The sequence below is a fragment of the Ruditapes philippinarum genome, unplaced genomic scaffold (genome assembly GCF_026571515.1).
Source record: "Ruditapes philippinarum isolate M1 unplaced genomic scaffold, ASM2657151v2 ctg517_1_1_1_1, whole genome shotgun sequence".
Lineage (NCBI taxonomy): Eukaryota > Metazoa > Mollusca > Bivalvia > Venerida > Veneridae > Ruditapes > Ruditapes philippinarum.
In genome coordinates, this window is record NW_026862442.1 from 30,109 (window position 1) to 52,257 (window position 22,149).

Genomic DNA, 22,149 nt, shown 5'->3' on the forward strand with positions numbered 1-22,149 from the left:
TAAAATATATTAAATAATCTTTAAAAATGTGCTGATATTTAAGTTCGATTGGTTAACGGGTCAAATCAATATGAAGGGAGACTAGAAGTATGGCATGATGGGTCTTGGGAAACAGTATGCGATGATGGATTTGACACGCTATCAGCAAGTGTTGTTTGTAGGATGCTTCACTTTCAGCAGTAAGTTACAAAGAAAATTGATTAAAGCCAACAAAATATATAAAACAATTTACAATTAATTGATAAAAATTGACCTCCTGTTTGATTTCCAAAAGAAATGTGTTCATTGTAAACGACAAGCACGTTTTAATTCAACCGATTGATTTAATCAGTTGCATAAACGCATAAAATGTAGACAGTGATTATATATCTGAGTGGTTTTCATAAGAAACAAAATAATTTCAGGTCGCATCCTTTGGTATTCGAGTCTTCGTACTTCGGAACTGGAGCATTACCAATATTTTTCGACGATTTTAAATGTGCAGGAACTGAAACAAGTTTATTTCAATGTCGCCATAATGGTTTGAGAACACATGTCTGCAATCACAATGACGATGTGGGTATATCATGTACACCAGGTAATCTTGCTTTATTCAAAATTTTCTGAAACACATAAGTTATTTTTTTGTGATTGATAGGCAACAGTGCAAGTTATTCAGAAAAAACATGATAATAAGGAATCAAGATAAAACAATATTGGGATATATATCAAAGAAGTTATAACTGCTTAGCAAAATAGATAACGGCAAACATTTTCTAATACTTTTCGACTAGAAAAATTAGAAAAAAATAAAAAGGATTAGAAAAAGAAATATGTTTGAAAATTGCAGGCAATATCGTCATTCGTGAAGATCTTCTTTTTTTTCAATTGTGTTATATGTGTGATAAACATGTTATTATGTTTTTGTAGATTCTGCCATGTAATCTTCTTTCTGGGGGCATTTGCAAAATTTGCTGGTTATATTGACTGTGTAGTATCATTTGTATACTCATTTGTATTGTTTACACCTTATAAAATGTAGCAAATGAACTTCCAACATTTGTACCACGTGATGTTCCAAAACGAATTATTTTGGATCAAATATTTTCAGTTTAAACTCGTGTTCTTCATTTATCGAGTCCAAAATTCCAATACATTTGTGTCACATGCATACTGTTCTCAATCTCATTTCTATTTTCTGAGTCAAAGAAAATCATTATCAAAACAAATTGTACTAAACGTTACCCCATTATCATATTGCAAGTCAAATTGTTTAACATCAAATTCGTAAGTACTCAAATTAATTTTAATAAAATAGGGAAAAGATACTTGATTTTGATTTTTTTCTTTAATTTAATACTTTTACTCTTTTTAAACGGTTTAATATTAGAAATTGTTGAGTACTATACCGATTCTATCAGACTTGTACCAGCTGCTGCTTGGAAAAGTTTTTAAGCTGTATACTCTTCTGTTATAATTCGGTATTTTTCTAGAAAATATATTAATACCTAAAATATTGAGTAAAAGGGATTGTCTAGCGTAAGCAAAATTCATGACATTTTAATTAATTTTAATTTTTAGTATAAAAGGCATCTTGTTCGTAAGATGTTATCTTACAGTTCAACCACCATAAATTAATATATAAATAATTGTTAATGTTATGGATTTGACCTCAATAGCTGAAATAAATAATATTGGCAGAATGGAATTTATTTGTCGGTACCGTTCTATAATGAGATTACACAATTTAAGTTTCATTGGTTGTATTTGGTTGTTCTACACCTTAAAAAATGAAACTTCCAACATATCATATTGATATGAGTTATATTCAAACTAGTGTTGTGTTCAATATTGTTTGAAGGGAGAGCCCAAAGTCGACACATTTTCCATCCGTCCGTCTGTCTGTAAATATCTGTCCGTGCCAACATACAATGATTAGTGAGCTTTATTCATTCAATCGTATTTTTAAGATAAAGGAGATCACACAAACCATCGATTTTAGTGAACAATTTCACTGGTTTATATGTAGAAAAACTGTAAACCTTCTAAACCAGCAATAAAGTCTAATTAACATTTCAGACAATGATACTACCTTTCTTGATAATTGGATTATCTCCTTTTATGTTATAATTTATGTGTTAAATAATGAGATACAGCCATACATACATCAATGGAACAGTAATATGTTATTGACACTACACATAGTTTCAGAGTCTAGTAAGATGACATGCCGGAGAATATCTTGAAAAGTTAAGATCTTTTAGACGAATATCATCGCGATAGAGACTGAAAAAAGGAAGTGCATTGTCTAAAAGCTAGAGTGATGCAACCCTAGTTGGTTTTAAAATTAATATGTTTTACATTACTTAATAATGGCTTACATACTGAAAAAACACACCTTTTTTCTTTGACTGATGTTTTTCATGTTTTGGAAGGAACATACCTGTAGTGGTCTTCTTTGTTTTGTTGCAGTGACGGGCAACTTGTGCTCAGATATATTTTGAATTATTGTCCTTATCAAGAGGTAAAAATAAGAAATCTGATCATGATCCTCTTGAAAAGGTATTTAAAAATAACTAAAGAAATATATTATTCTTTTTGAAAATAAACAAAACAATAAAATGATTGTTTTTAAAAGTGTGTTATTATTGTCTTGAAGTTCGACTAGTTAACGGGTCGCATCAATATGAAGGGAGACTGGAAGTATGGCATAATGGATCTTGGGGAACAGTTTGCGATGATCAGTTTCAAGTGCTGTCAGCAACTGTTGTTTGTAAAATGCTTCATTATCCTAGGTAAGAAAAAGCTATGTTTACTTATTCTAACATACGTATATAATATTTAATTTATTAATTTCACTAAAAATGATTCTGTACAAAAAATCATACAAATTCCATTTTATGAGACATTAAAAAATCATTATTCTGGAAATCTGGAAATCTGGAAAAGAGTGAACCCTGAGAACACAACATTTACATTAAATCTGTTCGTGACGAATAAAATACCCTTATTGAAGTCATGCCGACACGTGTCCATGGAGTTTTCTCTTGAAAACTTTTTTCAGTCACAAATTTTGTTAAAAAAGTATTAACTTCACACTACATATTATATTTTAACTAGCTGATCATGGCAAATTCAGATTACCATTATAAAAGCTTAATAGTCAGATGTTATGTAAAATTATTTTACGCAGCTACCGCTGTGCCGTTCAAGATTCTGAGTGCCGTAGTTGAATAAAATATTTTTCTTCTGTACTTCAAGTTTAAAATATGTTTAACGACATGGATGAAAAAAAGCAAAAACAACATAAAATATTAGGGTACAGTCAGGTCTTAAATGGATATAACATGGTCACAAAATAAAACTAAGGTGGTAATATATCAAAATATTTAGTATCGCTTGTAGTTTATGATAATGCAAAGATTTGTTTTTATTGATATAGTGCTAAGCAAGCAAAGATGGCGTCAAATCTTACTGCGGCTTGTAAATGAATTGACAAATATCATAATTTAAGTTTTAACATAATTTTACATAAATTTAAATAACCTATATTTGAAAGGAACAGAACAATTGCTTTGCAAAATCTGTCGTTAACAAGGCAGTCTAATTGACAGCAAAATCCCCTTCTGCAGTGGACATGAACGTGTACTTCTTGCGTTATTACCAACCATGACCTTCATGTTGTGTCATGCATATAATAAGAAAATAGTATATTATTTGTGCCAAATTATTAATAATCTTCCATAAATTCAAAAGGTTATGAGGAATATTTAATATTGAACTTGTGGTTAGCAACCGAGACGTTGGGTTCTGCACATCAACTCATAATGCTGATTGAACATTTCTTCCAAGTTATCTTTAAAACATTGCAGCGGCATAAATGTTATGGAGCTGGCACTAAATGTAGACTTTTTAAAACTGGTAGTAGCAACCCAATTATTGCCCTCTGCAAATCGTCTCATAATGGTGATCACTTGTGCCAATTTATTTAAAGAAATCAGCGGCACGAAATGTAGACTTTTTTACTCTTGACCTTTTAACCTTGGGGTAGCAACCCGATTATTAAGTTCTGTACATCTTCTCATAATAGTGCCAAGTTATTTCAATTTTTTCAGCAGTTTAAAGTTCTAGAGCGGAAAAAACAGATGTTTTAACATTGTATATTTGAGAGGGACCTTGAGGGTAGTGATTTGATTGCTGTGCTCTGCACATGATGACATAGTGGTGATCATTTCTGCTAAGTTATCTAAAAAGCATTGCAGATGTTTAAATGTTATGGAGCGGTCACGAAAAGTAGACTTTTTAACACTTGACCTATAAGCGTGACCTTGACCTTTGGGGTTGTAATCCAATTATTACGCTCTTCACATCGTCTCATAAAGGTGATCACTTATGCTTAGTTTTATCCAAAAAAATCAGCGTTTAGTTTAGGAGCGGTCACGAAAGTGTTACGGACGGACAGACTACGGACGGACTGACTGACGAAGGCCACTTCTATATTTCCCTCCGCGCTTTGTGGAAGGGGATTTAAAAGGCATCTGCTTGTTAATATTACTGCCATTGTGAGTGTCATAGGTAAAATGATGCCTCCTTTGAATTAATTGCCGTTATTATTTTTATCTGTTTAGTATTGTTTTTATAAAATGACTCCAAAAACGTTTAAGATAGCATAATTAGTTATTCAGTTTACACGCAGACAGAGGAGCATTTGTAAATAGTGGTTAATGTCTTTTTTCTTTGTCCGTCTATTCCTAAACAAAACAAAACTGGATCCCGTGATAACGCGGTAATAGAAAATATTTAAACATTGTGTTTTTTTTCTTCCTATGTTAAAACATTTGGTTGCTATGACAACAAATTGACTTAAAATGGCAAATTAAACACACAAACTGAATTTCGTGATAATACAAAAAGTACGGAAAACATTTTTTATGAAAATACAAATAAAGTCTGGAGATTACACTTCTTTTTGTGGTGTTATGTTGAAAAATAGACACCAAATAGACTGTTAATATTTCAAATAAAAATCACAAACTCGACCCCGTGATAATGCAAAATGTACTGAAAATATATTTATAAAAATGTAGGTAGATGTCAATCTGTAAATTATGCACATCTTTCTCTTTTCTTCCTATGATGCAAACATTGGCTGCTATGACAATAAATATTACATATAGCAAAATAACAATAATTGTGATAATTCAAAGAGTACTTAAAATTCTATTGGACTTAAAACATTGATAGATGCCAGGCAATCAAAATCTGAATTTTGCCCCATTTTCTATTTTGCTTTAATCCTACTATCCAATATTGTGAAAAATAGAGAGAGCTGCCGGTGGCAAATTTTGTTTGCACCCGGGCTGTAGAAATGTTTACGTTATATTTTCCTTGAAAAAGAGAAAAAAGATTAAAAACATTTAACTGTCATATTTTACTTTTGTACTGGAAAAAAGGAAACAATAATCAAGATGGCCTGTTTAATAAGGCATTTTTGACATTTGATCTTCACCTCGACCTTGGATTTTATCCAAATAAACTGTCAAAGGAACAGATAAAATTTGAACATTTGTTTTGTAAAACGCCAAACTATTGTGACTTTACTTCATAACCTGTTACCAAGTAGGGGTATATATTAGTTTATTAGGTTTTTTTCACCCGTTGCTTTCTTGTGAGGGCATATGCATTTTTTGCATCGTACAATAAGGTTCAATTTTGGATTTTGAAACATCCGCAGATGTGTTCAAATGACACTTATTATGTCACCTTTAAAGTTTCAAATAAGTGTCATAACATAGAAAGCGGTGTATGGTCCCCATGATGCATTTGACTAAATCTAGAGAGTGTGCCAATATGGTAAAATAAAAATTGTTTCTCAAACTCAGATCCATGTGATGGACAATTATCGAAGACCTGTAACACTTTTGTCCTTCAGCACCTAGTTGTACGGCTATATAATGACACATGAACAAATCTTAATAATGGATCTTTTTTGTGTCCATGGTCCTTTTGACAACTTTCTGGCGTGTTTGGTTAGCCATATTTTGTTTTTAAAAAAATATGATTGTAACCTATCAATTGATTTTGATTGTAGTTTAGAAACAACGTGAGTATTGCTTAAGGTTTTGTAATTGTATCCTAAATAGTTATTTAGATTATATATTATAGGGAATCCATATTGCGGAAATGTTAATGTTCATACTGCGGTTATCATGGAATATTCAATGAGAAACGTTTATAGCCATGCCGTGAAAAGCGGCATATGGTCCCCACTTAAAAGATACGTGTGCCCTAAACAAGCAAACAATGACCGGAACTAAATCAAATAGGTTTTTTGAGTGGGGATCTTAGGTTATGGCACCTGCATATCACAGATAAGATGTCAAAAGGCAAATTTTAAAATAAGGCAACACATCCCAAGGGTGATTAAATAGTTTTCAAGTACTGAATACTGGAACCACCAAAGTAGAAAAATGTCAAAGTAAGGAACTAGAACACAACAAGCATGTATGCACAACCGTCATTCCATGCTGAATGATCTTCAAGGATCGAAGATATAACATCTTTAATTATATGTACGGGGAGACCTTTTACGACCCACAAGACACAAATAACACTGATGTGGTACTAAAATAGAGAAAACGCAGTCCCTAAAGACCGCCCAAAACGATAAAACTGAAAATGTTGCATTTAATTTTGATTTGATTGAACTTAATCATGGACGGCATTTGAAAGTGCAAGTTACCTCCATGCCCCCTAGCAACGGCTGAAGCAAAACAAAATATTAAAACACGGTCATCGTGAAATTTAGAATGTGTTCATACAGCGGGTGTCGTGGAACCATCAATAAAACACGTTAAACTTAGTACAATTCCATAAAAAGCGGAATATAGTTCCAAATTAAAAGAATGCAGGTGCCCTAAACGAGAATACAATGACTTGACCTAAAAGTGTTATCTGAGAAAACTGATGACTTCGAAACAAACCTCATATTAAATGGTGGCTATCTTAAATCAAACTCAAAAAAACAGTAAACATATTTTAAAATGCAGGAAATATTTCAGTACTTATTAACACAAATTAATCTATACTATAACAAAAAAACTTATTACATGACATACTTTAGAGCGTTAACTTTGATTAACTTTAACGTTATCGATATTACTTATTTATATATGTAGAGTACCTACCCGATTTTGTCAATTTCCGTCAGGGCGACAGTTTTTGTTTTCGCTTTCATTTTCAAGTTTTGACAATACGAGGTCATTTTAATAAATTTTTTTTCCCCGTCACCCGAACTTTTTTAAACTGACACAAAAAAACAAAAAAATTGGGTAAAATTTTTTTTATAAACATCCACGCTTCTGATATGGGATCAGTATACTTAAAAGCGGGCATGTTGTAAATGACGTTGCTGCAATTCACGTAACCTTTTTTCCCAAGCAATAACTGCATGCGGGGGGATTCGGCTCAGACGATAGCTTCCCTTTTTAGAAAGATAGCCACAAATTCGTTGCTCGCCTTAACAGGAAAATTTAAATTTGCGCATCACAGACCCCCAACTTTTTTTGGGCTCGTGTCAGGGGCCTGGACCCAGCCCAAAGATAAGGGGATCTTTACCAACGTGTTATGTTCATGGCCAGCTGGCGACGGAATGAGAGGTTTGCCCAATGTTGTGTGCAGTTTTGGTGTTGGCAGCCACATGGTCTGAGTTTGCATAATGGACAGTCAAAGTACATATTTGGTCATCGTTCCGGGCAATATTAATGCAGTAGATGAACATCCTTGTGAGCAATCTCCTCTCATTTTTAAAGAATAGGGGTGCGGGAATAATCGATTCTACAATGCGAGGCCCCACACAGGTTGTGTTACGACACATTTTTTGGCTCATAACGGCGTCAACGTCGTATCGTCTTCGCTCGACTAAAATCCCACAGACATAATGTAGGACGAGCTTGAGCTTCGGGTACGTAATAATCGAATATATTTGATATATTGATTTGAAATTCTTACATTTGTGAGAAGATTTAATAACCAATTAACACAGAAAATGTATGCTAGTAGCTTTTATATTACAACAGCATTTAATTTTACATAAACACATGTCGGTGAAAACGACGCACTCTAAAAAGTTATTGACGTCAACGTTCAAATTGTGCTTCAACGTACGCAGTCATGGCCGTTATTGCTTCTCAAAGTATTGTCCGTTTTGCCGTCCATCACCAAATCTCATGTGCCGATTTAAAAAAAGTGATCGTGAACTTTTATTTTCCTTGTTTGCCTGCTGAATTTCTTTTAATATTGCAGTATGTGTCATTCCAAATTACAACAAACTTTTATGTTCGCACGATTTTCTTTTTTCTGTCTGTCCGTCATATTCTCGTTGTAAACAATATCGGTGTCTGCCCTTTCGATCGATATGAACGAAATATTACGGAAATGACGCCCACAATGAAAAAATACTTAAATGACTATATGTAGGAAACATACGATGTTTAGCGGGTTTTCTACGATATATCTTTAGCAAAAATATACGGTGAATAATTGCACTTTTCTACCGTGTCCTGGGTGCCGTGTATGTGCTTTTTAATAGCTATATAAAATTATTTATTGACGTAGTTAACTGTTCCTTTCAAAATGTTTTGATAATTTTCTACAAAGTATGCTAATTAAATGTCATTACAATACACGTTGGTTGACGTTCAAGAGATATTTTAAAAGTCCACAATTTTTTGGATAGCCCCTCATTTGTTTCTTTTTATCATTCCAATCATTTGTGAGAAGGTAAAATTCTCTAGGTTGACTGTTTCCAAAATTATGTCTTCCATTGAATTTTTGGTCTAGAAATTAGCATTCTTAACTCAAATTTCTTTATTCCTTATTGTATTTACTTCAGATTCCAACATCATATTTTTACGACAAGGGTTGTAAATCTAGCATCCATATTTCCAGAAACATTAAAATTTGAAATTGTCTGAATCATTCTTTAACTTTCTTATTTCGTCATGAATTTACTTCAAATCCAAAATTATATATATTCATTATCAACACTTACATTATATGTGATGAGATTCATTAGTCATGGGATTTTCATATAGTCATGGATTTCCATTTTTATTTCATTTTGAACTTGAAATTTATTTGAGTTTTTTAATTTTTCTTCTTTGTAGCTACAAATGGTATCTTCTTTAAAGTTAGGATAAATGTTCTTTTTCACATTCACGTCATGTATGACAATGTTCATACGTCTAGTATCTTTATTTTAAGAGTTATCTCCTCTTTATGAATTTTGTTTTTAGACATATTGAATTTTTGTTACAACTAGGGATGTTTAAACAAATAACTTTAGAGGGTCCTTTATGCCGTCTGTCTGTCTGTCTGTCCGTTCCTAAAAGACTGAGATCACCTTTAAAGAACTTGGGAACTTTTCCAACAAATTAGATTAAAATAGAGAAACTTTGAAGAATAAGTTATATTCAAATATCCTGAGAAAATTAGATCTTTTGATTTTCTATTGTTTAAATTTCCTTACAAGGTATAAAACTTTACACATTACTATGATACAAACAAACTAAGAACTCGGGAGATTTAAATTAATTAATGTCATTTCATCATTCAATGTATAATTAAATGACCAATTGCTATATGGATTGCTTCCAATTCTATGATAATTGCTTTTTTTTCATAGAGGCTCACATGTAAGATTTGGAAACTAAATGCCTTGCGTCAATAAATAGAAGCCTTTCCTTACTTACTTTCTTTATTTTCGTTTTCTTTCTTTTTTTAATCGCCGATCCAAACTTACTTTCAAAGAAATGGCATTATGTGTTTAGATGCTTAAAACAGAAAACATGTTTGAATTCGAGTATAATAAAAAAATCGTTATTTTAGGACGAATCCTCTGGTATTCGCGGAAGCACACTTTGGCGCAGGTACATCCCCAATACATTTAGACAATGTAAAATGTAGAGGAACTGAAACTAGCTTACTTCAATGCTCACATGGAGGTTGGGGAAAACATAATTGTGTCCACAATGAAGATGTTGGCATATCATGTACCCCGGGTAATCTTTGCCTGATTATATTTTAGTTTAATGTTGAAACTTTATCGATTATATTTATTATATACAATTATTATAAATGGATCAATGATTTAAATATTCTTCCAAATGGTCAATCATTTAAGAACAACGGGAGAACGCTAAAAATGCAGTAGCCTTAGATTTTGAGCTATTAGAGCATTTTATCGTTTTAATAAGATTGTGAAACAACAAAACTTTATAACATCATTCGTACGTCATTTCCCGTGAGTTTATTGTTGATGCTTCATTTATATATTTAATTTTGTTGTTGAAAGCAACCAATAGCTCCGTATCCAGAAACGACTGCTTAGACATTATCATCGACGGCTGACGTGAATTTAAGCGTTGTTGTTTAGTTTTGTTTTGAGTATGACTCAAAGTCAATGACGAAGACATTGACGCTGTGAAATCATCAGAAGCTTGACAAAAATGTAAAAAATATAATTTGTTTATAAATGATGTAAATAGATAAGACAAAGGTAAACCGCTATGCGGCCAACAATTGAGAAGGTAAAACCGTTCTCTGTAATTTTATCACTCGAAGATTCGTTTGACACAGTGGAACATCACACTCAAAATGTTACTCGGGTTTTACTGTTGAGTTATTTTTGACCGAGTTATGCCCTTCAATTAAAAGGTGTTTTTTTGTGTTTTGCCAGCTACACATGAGCTTGTTCGGACTACTTCGCAAAAACTACAAGTGCAATATCATCCAAACTTTACAGTAAAATTATCAATACCAAGTCAATTTGTGCATAATTTCGGCATTTTAATTATTTGAGTTATGGCCCTGTAATGATTATGTCTCCCAAAACATTTGGGAGACATATTGTTTTACCCTTCGCCGCATGTCTGTCCGTCTATCAGTCCGTCCGCACTCACATGACAGTAATTATGTGGCTAGAGGGACAATAGGTAACTGTTCTTTCTCTTGAATGTCATTAATTCCGTAATGCTTTAATGTGGCTATTTTCTTTTGTGTGGCTAAAAAGAACAATAGAGAGAACAAAAGAGTAGCCACATAATTACTGTAATTATCTATGAAAACGTCTCTCCGTATGTCTATCTGGTTTTCCTTACGTCCGCATTTAGATTGTCCGGCCTTCACAGGTCAAACAACTCTTTGGATTTCAACCAAACTTTTCAGAAGTTATCAGTTTTATTCCTAGTTAAGCACGATACCGGCACGCTCCATTTTGCTCCACAAAATGGCCGCCAGAGCTAAAAATAGAAAATCTTGTCCGACCTTCACAGGGCAAACTAGTGGTAGGATTTCAACTTAACTTTACAGGAGTGATCAGTACCAGCCTTTGTTGTGCACATCAACAGCACATTACATTTCGCTGCACAAAATGGCCGCCACATCTTGAAATAAAAACAATCTTGTCCGGCTTTCACAGGTTAAACTCCTGGTGGGATTTCAACCAAACTTTACAGGAGGAATCAGTTCCATCCCCAGTTTTGCACATCTTCTGCACGTTCCGCTTCGCTGCACAAATTGGTTATCAGAGCTTAAAATAGAACAATCTTGTCCAGCCATCACAGGTCAAACTACTGATGGGATTTCAACCAAACCTCACAGGAGTTATCAGTACCATCCTTAGTTGTGCACAATACCTTCACGTTCTGCTTAGCTGCACAAAATGGCTGCCAGGGCTAAAATTATAACAATCTGGTCCGGCCTTCACAGGTAAAACTACTGGTGGGATTTCAAGCAAACTTTACGGGCGTGACCAGTACTATCCCTAGTTGTGCACATTACCGGCACGTTCCACTTCGCTGCGCATTATGACCGCCAGAGCTAAATATAGGAAAATCTTGTCCGCCTTCACAGGTCAAACTACTGGTGGGATTACAATGAAAGTTAGTTTACATGAGTGACCATACATAGTTTTAGGAGACATATGAATTTGTGACAAAAAACTTCTAGTTTTTATTTGGACTTGTCTCATACCATTAAAGCAATTTCAGTGAAATATTACATAATTGATTAGTAGCTCAAGTTCTTGCGCATATTACATGGGTTCTCCGGTTGAATGATATTTGGCCTTGTTATGGCGCTTGAATAAAAAGGTGTAACAGTTACTAAAGTTAATCGAACTACTCATTTTATTGAATTACTTTTGTTTGCGCAGCGTTCACATAGTCCTCGAACGTCTGACACGTGCGTCTTTTACCCGCGCTTCAGTCAATCAGGGGCTGGGTTTTTTTGTCGCCTTGGTCAATATGTCATCTACCGGTAAATTTTACATCATTCCATGGCTCACTAGTCATAATTGTAAAAGTTCACTGTACAAAATGGTAATATTTCATGTACTTACAATTAGCAATTGTATCGAAACTAGTGAAAATCCCGTACATATTTTCGACCATAGTTTTATTAATTTTATTTGTTATTTGAACGAATTTTGCGAATGAAGTTAGTATTTTTGTTCAATAAATCAGACTTTCAGTGAAGATTTAAATAGCATACGATATACAGACTTGATAAAGAAACAAACACTAGTTTTCAATAAGAATTCAATACATCAGAATGGGCTAATCGCTTGATTTAAAAATAGTTATGTGCACCAGATTGGCTAGAATCGGATTTATGGTAATTTAACCAAATTAAAGGCGCCAGATGTTTTTCTATTTTCTATAGGTTCGGACAATTTTGCGGATACATTTCTATTGGAAGAAGTAAATGCATACTTAAAATATTCAGAAGATGGTTAATTACATATGGGGAATGCTAGAATGATTCAAAGATTGAATCTCGCAATAAATAACGGTCGCAAACAAAACAAAGCTATTTAGAGCTCTTCCCGCATAATTGTTCCTGTATGCTGAAAGATCATAACATAAGAAAACTTTTGGCCATTTATTTTGGAGAAATTGTTCCGGTTAGGTGGTTTCCTGCTTACATTTGTTAGTGCATGATTGAACGGGTAACCAATCTATGTTTCCGCTGCAATCGTGTCAATCGCAACTTTTCGGCCCTTTCCGTCACTCTTCCGGTTAATGATAATAGCCGAGGCAGTTCCGATTGAAATCGTGACAATTCGGGTGATTCCGTCATACTGCGGAATCATACGGAAATCTAAGCTATTTTAGTTACTTTGGTAATCCCAGTTTGTTTATATAAATAGGATTTCTATTTTTACTTGATTTCTCGGTTTAAAGGAAGAAATAAATTATAAAAGAAATTGCTCCGTTTCAATTCTTTTTCAAGACGCAAAAGTTAGTTTCTTTTATTATTGGTTTTTGTCTGTATTAGTTTTATACAATAGAGAAAGGTTACTGTAGTAGTATTCTGTCTCTAAAGGGTGGTCCTGCTTACAAGATCACACAGAATATTAGTGCATGATCGAGTTATATTTAGATTTACTGAACGCAATTCAACGTTTTGGTGAGGTAATCTAAAAAAAGGCCATGCATATAATTAACCTTACCACGTGCTGATCTACAGATTGCGCATCGTATCTGTGATCGTGTAACATAGTTGATACATGCTTATTAATTGGTACCGCGTAACGAAGTTTTTTAGTGCATTTACTTGTCTATAAAGCTGCTATATAAATGAAATTAGCAACTGCCCAAACGAATGACTCTCTCTGCGAAAAAAGTGGAAATGAAATGTGCACACTTGTTTCCATTCAGTATGATAGATAGATCTCCACGTTAGTAATTTTACGATTGATTATTTTCTTTAACAAAAAAAACTAAATAAACCCTTTATGACATACAAATACCGTAATTCAAAAAAAAATGTGATAATAAATTGAAACAAAAAAGATTTTCTAAAGGGTTTGGATGATGGCACAACTGAGCAAGCCTTTCCTTTTAAAAGGAAACTTTATTACCTATTTACTGAACGCATTTGTGGGAAATCATGGACCAAAAAGTTAATTATAAATATTGCATATGGAGGATGAATTTAACATAAATAAAAGCCCTGGAATGCCTTTACTGGCATCGTTAAGTGCTTTCTGCTTTTATTATTATAAAGGCTTTTTGATTCGCCGTTATATTTTACAACGTCGCAAGATGTCGTGTTAGTCGCCAAATGACACACCGTTGTTACCAAATGTCACAGCCGCAACTAAATTGCAGAAAACATTTGCCGTTAAATGTCGCAATGATTGCGTTAATTTATATAATGATTTCCCTTCACCATTAAATTCACCATTACGACATTAAACGACATAAGATATTGCGATATTTATCGAAGGCTGTGGCATTTAAAGATAACGTTGCGACATTTAGCGGCAATTGCGATATTTAGCGTCGTTGCGATACATAAGGGCGCCACAGTGTTTTTTGAGAAGTGGTTTCAAAACTTTCACTACCACATCTACTATCATGACTACTACTTCCACTACTACTACCATCACGATGTGGCTGCTACGACTATCACTTTAACAACGACTACCACCATCAACCGTCATTCTCACTAACATTACAAGTACTACTGCTACTACGATACTAGTACTATCGCCACTACTTATACAAATACTATCTATTTATTGATTAAAACGATATCAAATTCTTAAATATTCCTCCATTTATTTCACCAGAAACGTTGGTATACTGTTAATGTTCCTTTTTGTAAAGTCTCTTTCAATAACAGATGAACTATGTTTTAAGTCTACTGCTTAAGACGTTATAACAATGATTGAAAAAAAAAGATATTTTACATAATCAATTTAGCAGTTTAAGGATTTTTGTACAAGAAACAGTATTTAAAAGAGAAAGACAAAACTCCTCTGTTTTTAATATGCCAAGGTAGGTCATTGAAATTAGTGTTCAAAGATATCGTTGCTATTCTTGAAGTTCGATTGGTTAACGGGTCAAATGAATATGAAGGGAGACTAGAAGTATGGCATGGTCGGTCTTGGGGAACAGTATGCGATGATGAGTTTGATACACTGTCAGCAACTGTTGTCTGTATGATGCTAAATTATCAACAGTAAGTATAAAACAATCCAGTAACTATAAAACAATTCAGTACTGATAAATCACTCAAGCAAAAGTAATATTTCAAAAGTTTTTATTTAAGGCATTTTCTTGAGGTGTTTACAACAGGGATTCACAATTAACGATTGTTAACAATAGAAACTGACCTCTCGTTTGATTTTTTAAAGTAAATGTTATCATTATGCTATTTTTTAAATTGGTTGACTGAAATAATGTATGACATAACAAAATCGACAATTATATCTGAGTTTGTTTGTTCAGGAACATATTCATTTTAGGACGAATCCTTTGGTGTTCGGGTCCGCATACTTCGGAGCTGGAACATTACCTATACATTTAGATGATGTCAAATGTACGGGAAATGAAACAACCTTATATCAGTGCCAGCATAATAATTGGGGAGCACATGATTGTTATCACAATGACGATGTTGGCATATCATGTACACCAGGTAATCATGTCCCGATTTATATTGTTTCTGGAATAACAAAAAAATATTTGAAAAAGATTTGATAAATAATGCAAGCTGTTCAAGAAAGTCATAAAAATGAAATACGCTTGGAACAAAGTTACCACATGAATGTTTTCTAAAGGGCTTTAGATTAATTAATATTGATTAACAACACTACCTTTTTACATTTTGCTTCTTTTATGACAAATACTTTCACATTTTGCGCTACATTTGTGTAGATAACAAGCATCAAACATGTTCTAAAACAATTATTTAAATGTTGTAAAACCAATGCTTGCCTTTTCTAAAGAAGTAAAGAAAAGTCGATTCTAAGGCATAATGTGCTTTTAAGATATAAAAGTATCACCGTTTAGAATAAACATATTTACATGTTATCAGAAATGAAAAAGAATAAGATTCGGCAATCTTATTTTCATTGCTGTCGTTCTGTGGGACAGGCAACATTTCAACATAAGATATTTCATCATTACCTTGAATAATTCTAAATCATCATATATAACCTTGGAATTTTAATGATAATAATGTTTCAACATACTTTTCTTAATACATATAATAATGATAAGAAGACGAATATCAATCAATTATAGTTTACAAATTCTTAAAACGCGTTGATTATAAAAAATCTTAAAACACTTTGACTGATCGATTCGTTAGCTAATCGCTATATTCTTTTTCATCTCTACTTTTCGAAATATGGAGATAAAGATTGACTCAAACGTCGGCCTCGGCGCTGGTTATCCTCTTCATTGTCTTAACTTCAATACTAATATAGGTATAACAATGAAACTATATATGTTGATACACTTTGATTAGATCTACGCGACACACATATTTAGGTCAACGTCGCTGTCACCTTAAATACGTAAGAAATAAATGTCAATTTTCTCAGAAATAAAAAAGTAAAAACCATTACACTCCCATATCTGACTGTTTGAGAAATTATGAAAAGTAAATTATTGGTTTACAATATTAACATTATTCTTGAAGTTCGATTGGTGAACGGTTCAAATCAATATGAAGGGAGACTGGAAGTATGGCATAAAGGGTCATGGGGAACAGTATGCGATGATAAGTTTGATGCGATGTCAGCAACTGTTGTTTGTGGGATGCTACATTATCAACAGTAAGTAACAGTAAATTTAAATTATAAAGCTAACTAACCATTCAAACGTGCATGTTTTCTGGCAAGATATGTTTAAAAGAGGTTCAAAACAGACATACATGAGGGCAATGAATATAAAGCCTCAATCGAACAGAGAACTGATGATAATGATAACTATGAATGAAAGGCAGCCATTATATCAAAATCTAGGTTAACTGATATCAAAGTTCAAATATGCATCTAGAACTGTGCATGTAGTAGAAAATTCATACGCAAAGCTCTCACTGCAAAAGGTATTACGCTTGGTCAAGTTATGGGTCCACTTATATCAAAGTTCAAAAATGCAACTGACTCTGTAAAGTATTTAAATTTTAAATTTTGTAGCTCTCAATACAGAAAGTAAGTCTATGGGTCATAATTTAAGTCAAATTTCAATTCCGCGTCTAAAACTGCATATAGTCCAAATTCCATGGCTTTAGCTTTGTTTAATTAAAGTATGTCACTGGGCCAAAGTTAACTTTTAGGTCAAAGTTTAATTCTGAATCTGAAACATGTGCTTATAGTTCAAATGTTATGGCTTTTGCTTTTTACAAAAAAACGAAGTCACTGGGTCAAAATCTTTGTCAACGAATCTCAAAGTTCATGTATGTGCATCTAGTCAAAATTCAATAGCTGTAGCTTTGAAAACTAAAGCAAAATATGTCACAGTGTTGAAGTTGAATCTATTTACAAATAAGGGAAAACCATGATCACCTACCAATCAGATTAAGTAATCATGGCTTTTGAGAAAGAAATAAAAGTTTTTACGTTTTAACTTTAAACATAGAATAGTTATGAACTCCTGAGACAGGAGGGCCAATTAGGTCCCATGGCTATAATTTTAGTAAACTTGGTAAACGTTTACTAGATAATGCTACTTGCCAAATTTCTCAGCTTTAGTCTTTATTGTTTTAGAAAAGAAAACATTTTAGGTTGTTACTATAACTATGACCCCCACGCTAGGATGTAACTATTTAGACCCCAAATCTCAAAATTCTGTGCTCTGGTGTGCTTAAAATGTACAATAACAATATATCTTCTGTTTTATTATGAAACGAAAATTTTTCTTTTCTTTTTCTGCGACGAACACAACATGTGATAATTAGTTTAACCTTTTCAGGACTAATCCTTTCGTATTTGGATCCGCATATTTCGGCGCTGGAGCATTACCGATACATTTAGACGAAGTAAAATGTAAGGGAACTGAGACAAGCTTAACTCAATGTCAACATAAAGGTTCGGGGAAACATGATTGTGATCACAATGACGATGTTGGCATTTCATGTACACCAGGTAAGGTATGCTTGCTTAACCCATTACTTCATGAGCATTTTGTGAAAAATGGCTGTTTTCATTGAAAAGTCTCCCGTTACAAGTTCAAATTGCTATAATACTATAAAAACTGCTTCAACACTAATCAAACTTGGCACAAATGTTGACTGGACCATTGCCCTTGCAACAACATGCTCAGGCTTAAATTTTCTGTTAACACCATGGCAACGAGGGGACATCTCAAAATTGCCAAAAATCACTATTTTGCGTTTGATTTTTTCCATTATTATTGATTTCAAAGTGCCGTAAATTCTCAATGGATTGTGATAGAGTCAAATGCTTTTCAGCGTTGGTTACACGTTACCTTATGATCAATCTGGGGTCATTTATAGCCTCTTCACAAGTCCAAAATTTTCTTGGCGATGAGGGGGACTCCACCCCCAATTCAAACCCCCCAAACAGAAGGGGGCACATCCCCCTTCTGGCAACCCCCTGGATGTATCTTTTGGTTGGGGGGCCGCGCCGAAAAAGTGGGTCACTTTTTTTTAACAACATTTTCTCAAACAAAAACAAGTGTTAAGGGCCTAAATAATGCATTTTTTCACTATTTTTGAGACAACAAAAAGGGGGGGGGGTGAAAAAGGCGTTTAAAAGGCGTGTATATGAAGTACATGGGTTAACAGAAAATGATGAAAATACTTGAAATTACTCTAAATCGCGTTTTTTCCATGTTTAAACATGGCCTGTCATATAAATTTGAAGAAAAATTGTTGTTTTGTAGATTTTTTTATTTTTTTTATTAACCCATTACTTCATGAGCATTTTTGTGAAAAATGGCTGTTTTCATTGAAAAGTCTCCCGTTACAAGTTCAAATTGCTATAATACTATAAAAACGTGCTTCAACACTAATCAAACTTGGCACAAATGTTGACTGGACCATTGCCCTTGCAACAACATGCTCAGGCTTAAATTTTCTGTTACCATGGCAACGAGGGGACATCTCAAAATTGCCAAAAATCACTATTTTGCGTTGATTTTTTCCATTATAATTGATTTCAAAGTGCCGTAAATTCTCAATGGATTGTGATAGAGTCAAATGCTTTTCAGCGTTGGTTACACGTTACCTTATGATCAATCTGGGGTCATTTATAGCCTCTCACAAGTCCAAAATTTTCTTGGCGATGAGGGGGACTCCACCCCCCATTCAAACCCCCCAAACAGAAGGGGGCACATCCCCCTTCTGGCAACCCCCTGGTGTATCTTTTGGTTGGGGGGCCGCGCCGAAAAAGTGGTCACTTTTTTTAACAACATTTCTCAAACAAAAACAAGTGTTAAGGGCCTAAATAATGCATTTTTTCACCATTTGAGACAACAAAAAGGGGGGGGGTGAAAAAGGCGTTAAAAGGCGTGTATATGAAGTAATGGGTTAACAGAAAATGATGAAAATACTTGAAATTACTCTAAATCGCGTTTTTCCATGTTTAAACATGGCCTGTCATATAAATTTGAAGAAAAATTGTTGTTTTGTAGATTTTTTGATTTTTTTTATTAACCCATTACTTCATGCGCATTTTGTGAAAAATGGCTGTTTTCATTGAAAAGTCTCCCGTTACAAGTTCAAATTGCTATAATACTATAAAAACTGCTTCAACACTAATCAAACTTGGCACAAATGTTGACTGGACCATTGCCCTTGCAACAACATGCTCAGGCTTAAATTTTCTGTTACAATGGCAACGAGGGGACATCTCAAAATTGCCAAAAATCACTATTTTGCGTTGATTTTTTCCATTATAATTGATTTCAAAGTGCCGTAAATTCTCAATGGATTGTGATAGAGTCAAATGCTTTTGAGCGTTGGTTACACGTTACCTTATGATCAATCTGGGGTCATTTATAGCCTCTCACAAGTCCAAAATTTTCTTGGCGATGAGGGGGACTCCACCCCCCATTCAAACCCCCCAAACAGAAGGGGGCACATCCCCCTTCTGGCAACCCCCTGGTGTATCTTTTGGTTGGGGGGCCGCGCCGAAAAAGTGGTCACTTTTTTTAACAACATTTCTCAAACAAAAACAAGTGTTAAGGGCCTAAATAATGCATTTTTTCACCATTTGAGACAACAAAAAGGGGGGGGTGAAAAAGGCGTTAAAAGGCGTGTATATGAAGTAATGGGTTAACAGAAAATGATGAAAATACTTGAAATTACTCTAAATCGCGTTTTTCCATGTTTAAACATGGCCTGTCATATAAATTTGAAGAAAAATTGTTGTTTTGTAGATTTTTTTATTTTTTTTATTAACCCATTACTTCATGAGCATTTTGTGAAAAATGGCTGTTTTCATTGAAAAGTCTCCCGTTACAAGTTCAAATTGCTATAATACTATAAAAACTGCTTCAACACTAATCAAACTTGGCACAAATGTTGACTGGACCATTGCCCTTGCAACAACATGCTCAGGCTTAAATTTTCTGTTACCATGGCAACGAGGGGACATCTCAAAATTGCCAAAAATCACTATTTTGCGTTGATTTTTTCCATTATAATTGATTTCAAAGTGCCGTAAATTCTCAATGGATTGTGATAGAGTCAAATGCTTTTCAGCGTTGGTTACACGTTACCTTATGATCAATCTGGGGTCATTTATAGCCTCTCACAAGTCCAAAATTTTCTTGGCGATGAGGGGGACTCCACCCCCATTCAAACCCCCCAAACAGAAGGGGGCACATCCCCCTTCTGGCAACCCCCTGGTGTATCTTTTGGTTGGGGGGCCGCGCCGAAAAAGTGGTCACTTTTTTTAACAACATTTCTCAAACAAAAACAAGTGTTAAGGGCCTAAATAATGCATTTTTTCACCATTTGAGACAACAAAAAGGGGGGGGGGGTGAAAAAGGCGTTAAAAGGCGTGTATATGAAGTAATGGGTTAAAATTGATTCTAAAATAATGGATCTGTATACAGTAGATTTTAAAGATAACGACATTTATCTTAATTAGTATGTTTATAAAATTCAAGACGATTTAAACCTATTTGCCTTTTAAAAACGTTTCTTAAGACCTCCATATAAACAAACCTTGGCAATGATAAAAGGAAAGTTACACCGGTTTAGCGTAAATAGATACACGTTATAGTCCACATTTAAGCAGTTTCTGATCGCCTTATTGCGTGTTTTTCTCTTTCATTGCATTTTTTATCTAAGTTACATTGGTATTAATGAAAAAAAAAATATTTTTATGTTTTCTTTATTATTGTTGTTCTTGTTATTTACTGGTTTTAATGTTTTGATTTGATAGTTTGCATAAACTTATTGTTGTTTTTTTCGCTTGGTTCTAAATGCAACTTTTACAGTAGAAATAAGTAATTTCTACCTTGAACAGTTCTGGATTTTCCCGCGTTGCCATCGAAAGGCAATAATAATGATAATAATAATTATGATAATAATTATAATACGTAAATTATAAGACTTTCTTTGAAACAAAGGGTGCCATTTACATCAGTGGTCTTTAAATAACTATTTGGGTCAATGGAATAGTGTAGGTTTTATTGTTTCTAAGGAATCAATGTCTAGATATTTTGATTTGCAAATGGTGCTGTTCGAAATTGATGGTGTTTATGAAAATATGTTTTTGGCGTCTATATGTGCTTGAATAAAAAATTAATTGATTTAAGTAATTGGGCAGCTTAATATTTTAAGTCTTAAAAAATTAAAAGACTAGAAAAAGGGAAAGCCTGATCATACTTTTATAATTAATGATAAGCAAACATAATAAATGCAAATAAGTGTTTAAGTTTATTGATGCTATTTTTAAAGTTCGATTGGTTAACGGATCGAATCAATATGAAGGGAGACTAGAAGTATGGCATGATGGGGCATGGGGAACAGTATGTGATGATGGGTTTGATGTGCTGTCAGCAACTGTTGTTTGTAGGATGCTAAACTATCCACAGTAAGTAATAAATAAGTAAATGCTTGGGGTATCGAAAAATTTGAATTTATTATAGTAAATTATGTTGTAGATCTTTTTCCTTCTTTCTCTGTATAAAAATTCCCCCTTGTCTCTGAAAAAATATAGGAGAATTCTCAAAAATATGAGTGAATCCCCCATCCCCCTCCTAGAATAGACACTGACTGAGAAGATAATAGATATATCAATGAAAAATAGCAATTGACATCCTGTTTGCTTTTCTTTTAAGACAAAATTCAATGAATTAATTTATAGCACGATAGAACGCGACAACTAAAATATGT

At 33.6% G+C, this 22,149-nt stretch overlaps 1 protein-coding gene across 1 annotated transcript in view; it reads left to right on the forward strand.

Moving 5' to 3' along the window:
• The window catches only part of LOC132719097 (deleted in malignant brain tumors 1 protein-like), a 32,692-nt gene that overhangs the window by 670 nt on the left and 9,873 nt on the right, over positions 1–22,149 (forward strand). Inside the window, exons 2-10 of the mRNA XM_060702841.1 lie at positions 44–179; positions 405–577; positions 2,639–2,774; positions 9,868–10,040; positions 14,874–15,009; positions 15,296–15,468; positions 16,477–16,612; positions 17,751–17,923; positions 21,712–21,847. Of these exons, the coding sequence (XP_060558824.1) occupies positions 163–179; positions 405–577; positions 2,639–2,774; positions 9,868–10,040; positions 14,874–15,009; positions 15,296–15,468; positions 16,477–16,612; positions 17,751–17,923; positions 21,712–21,847 (1,253 nt within the window). The 5' untranslated portion in view covers positions 44–162. The remainder of the gene's footprint in view (positions 1–43; positions 180–404; positions 578–2,638; positions 2,775–9,867; positions 10,041–14,873; positions 15,010–15,295; positions 15,469–16,476; positions 16,613–17,750; positions 17,924–21,711; positions 21,848–22,149) is intronic.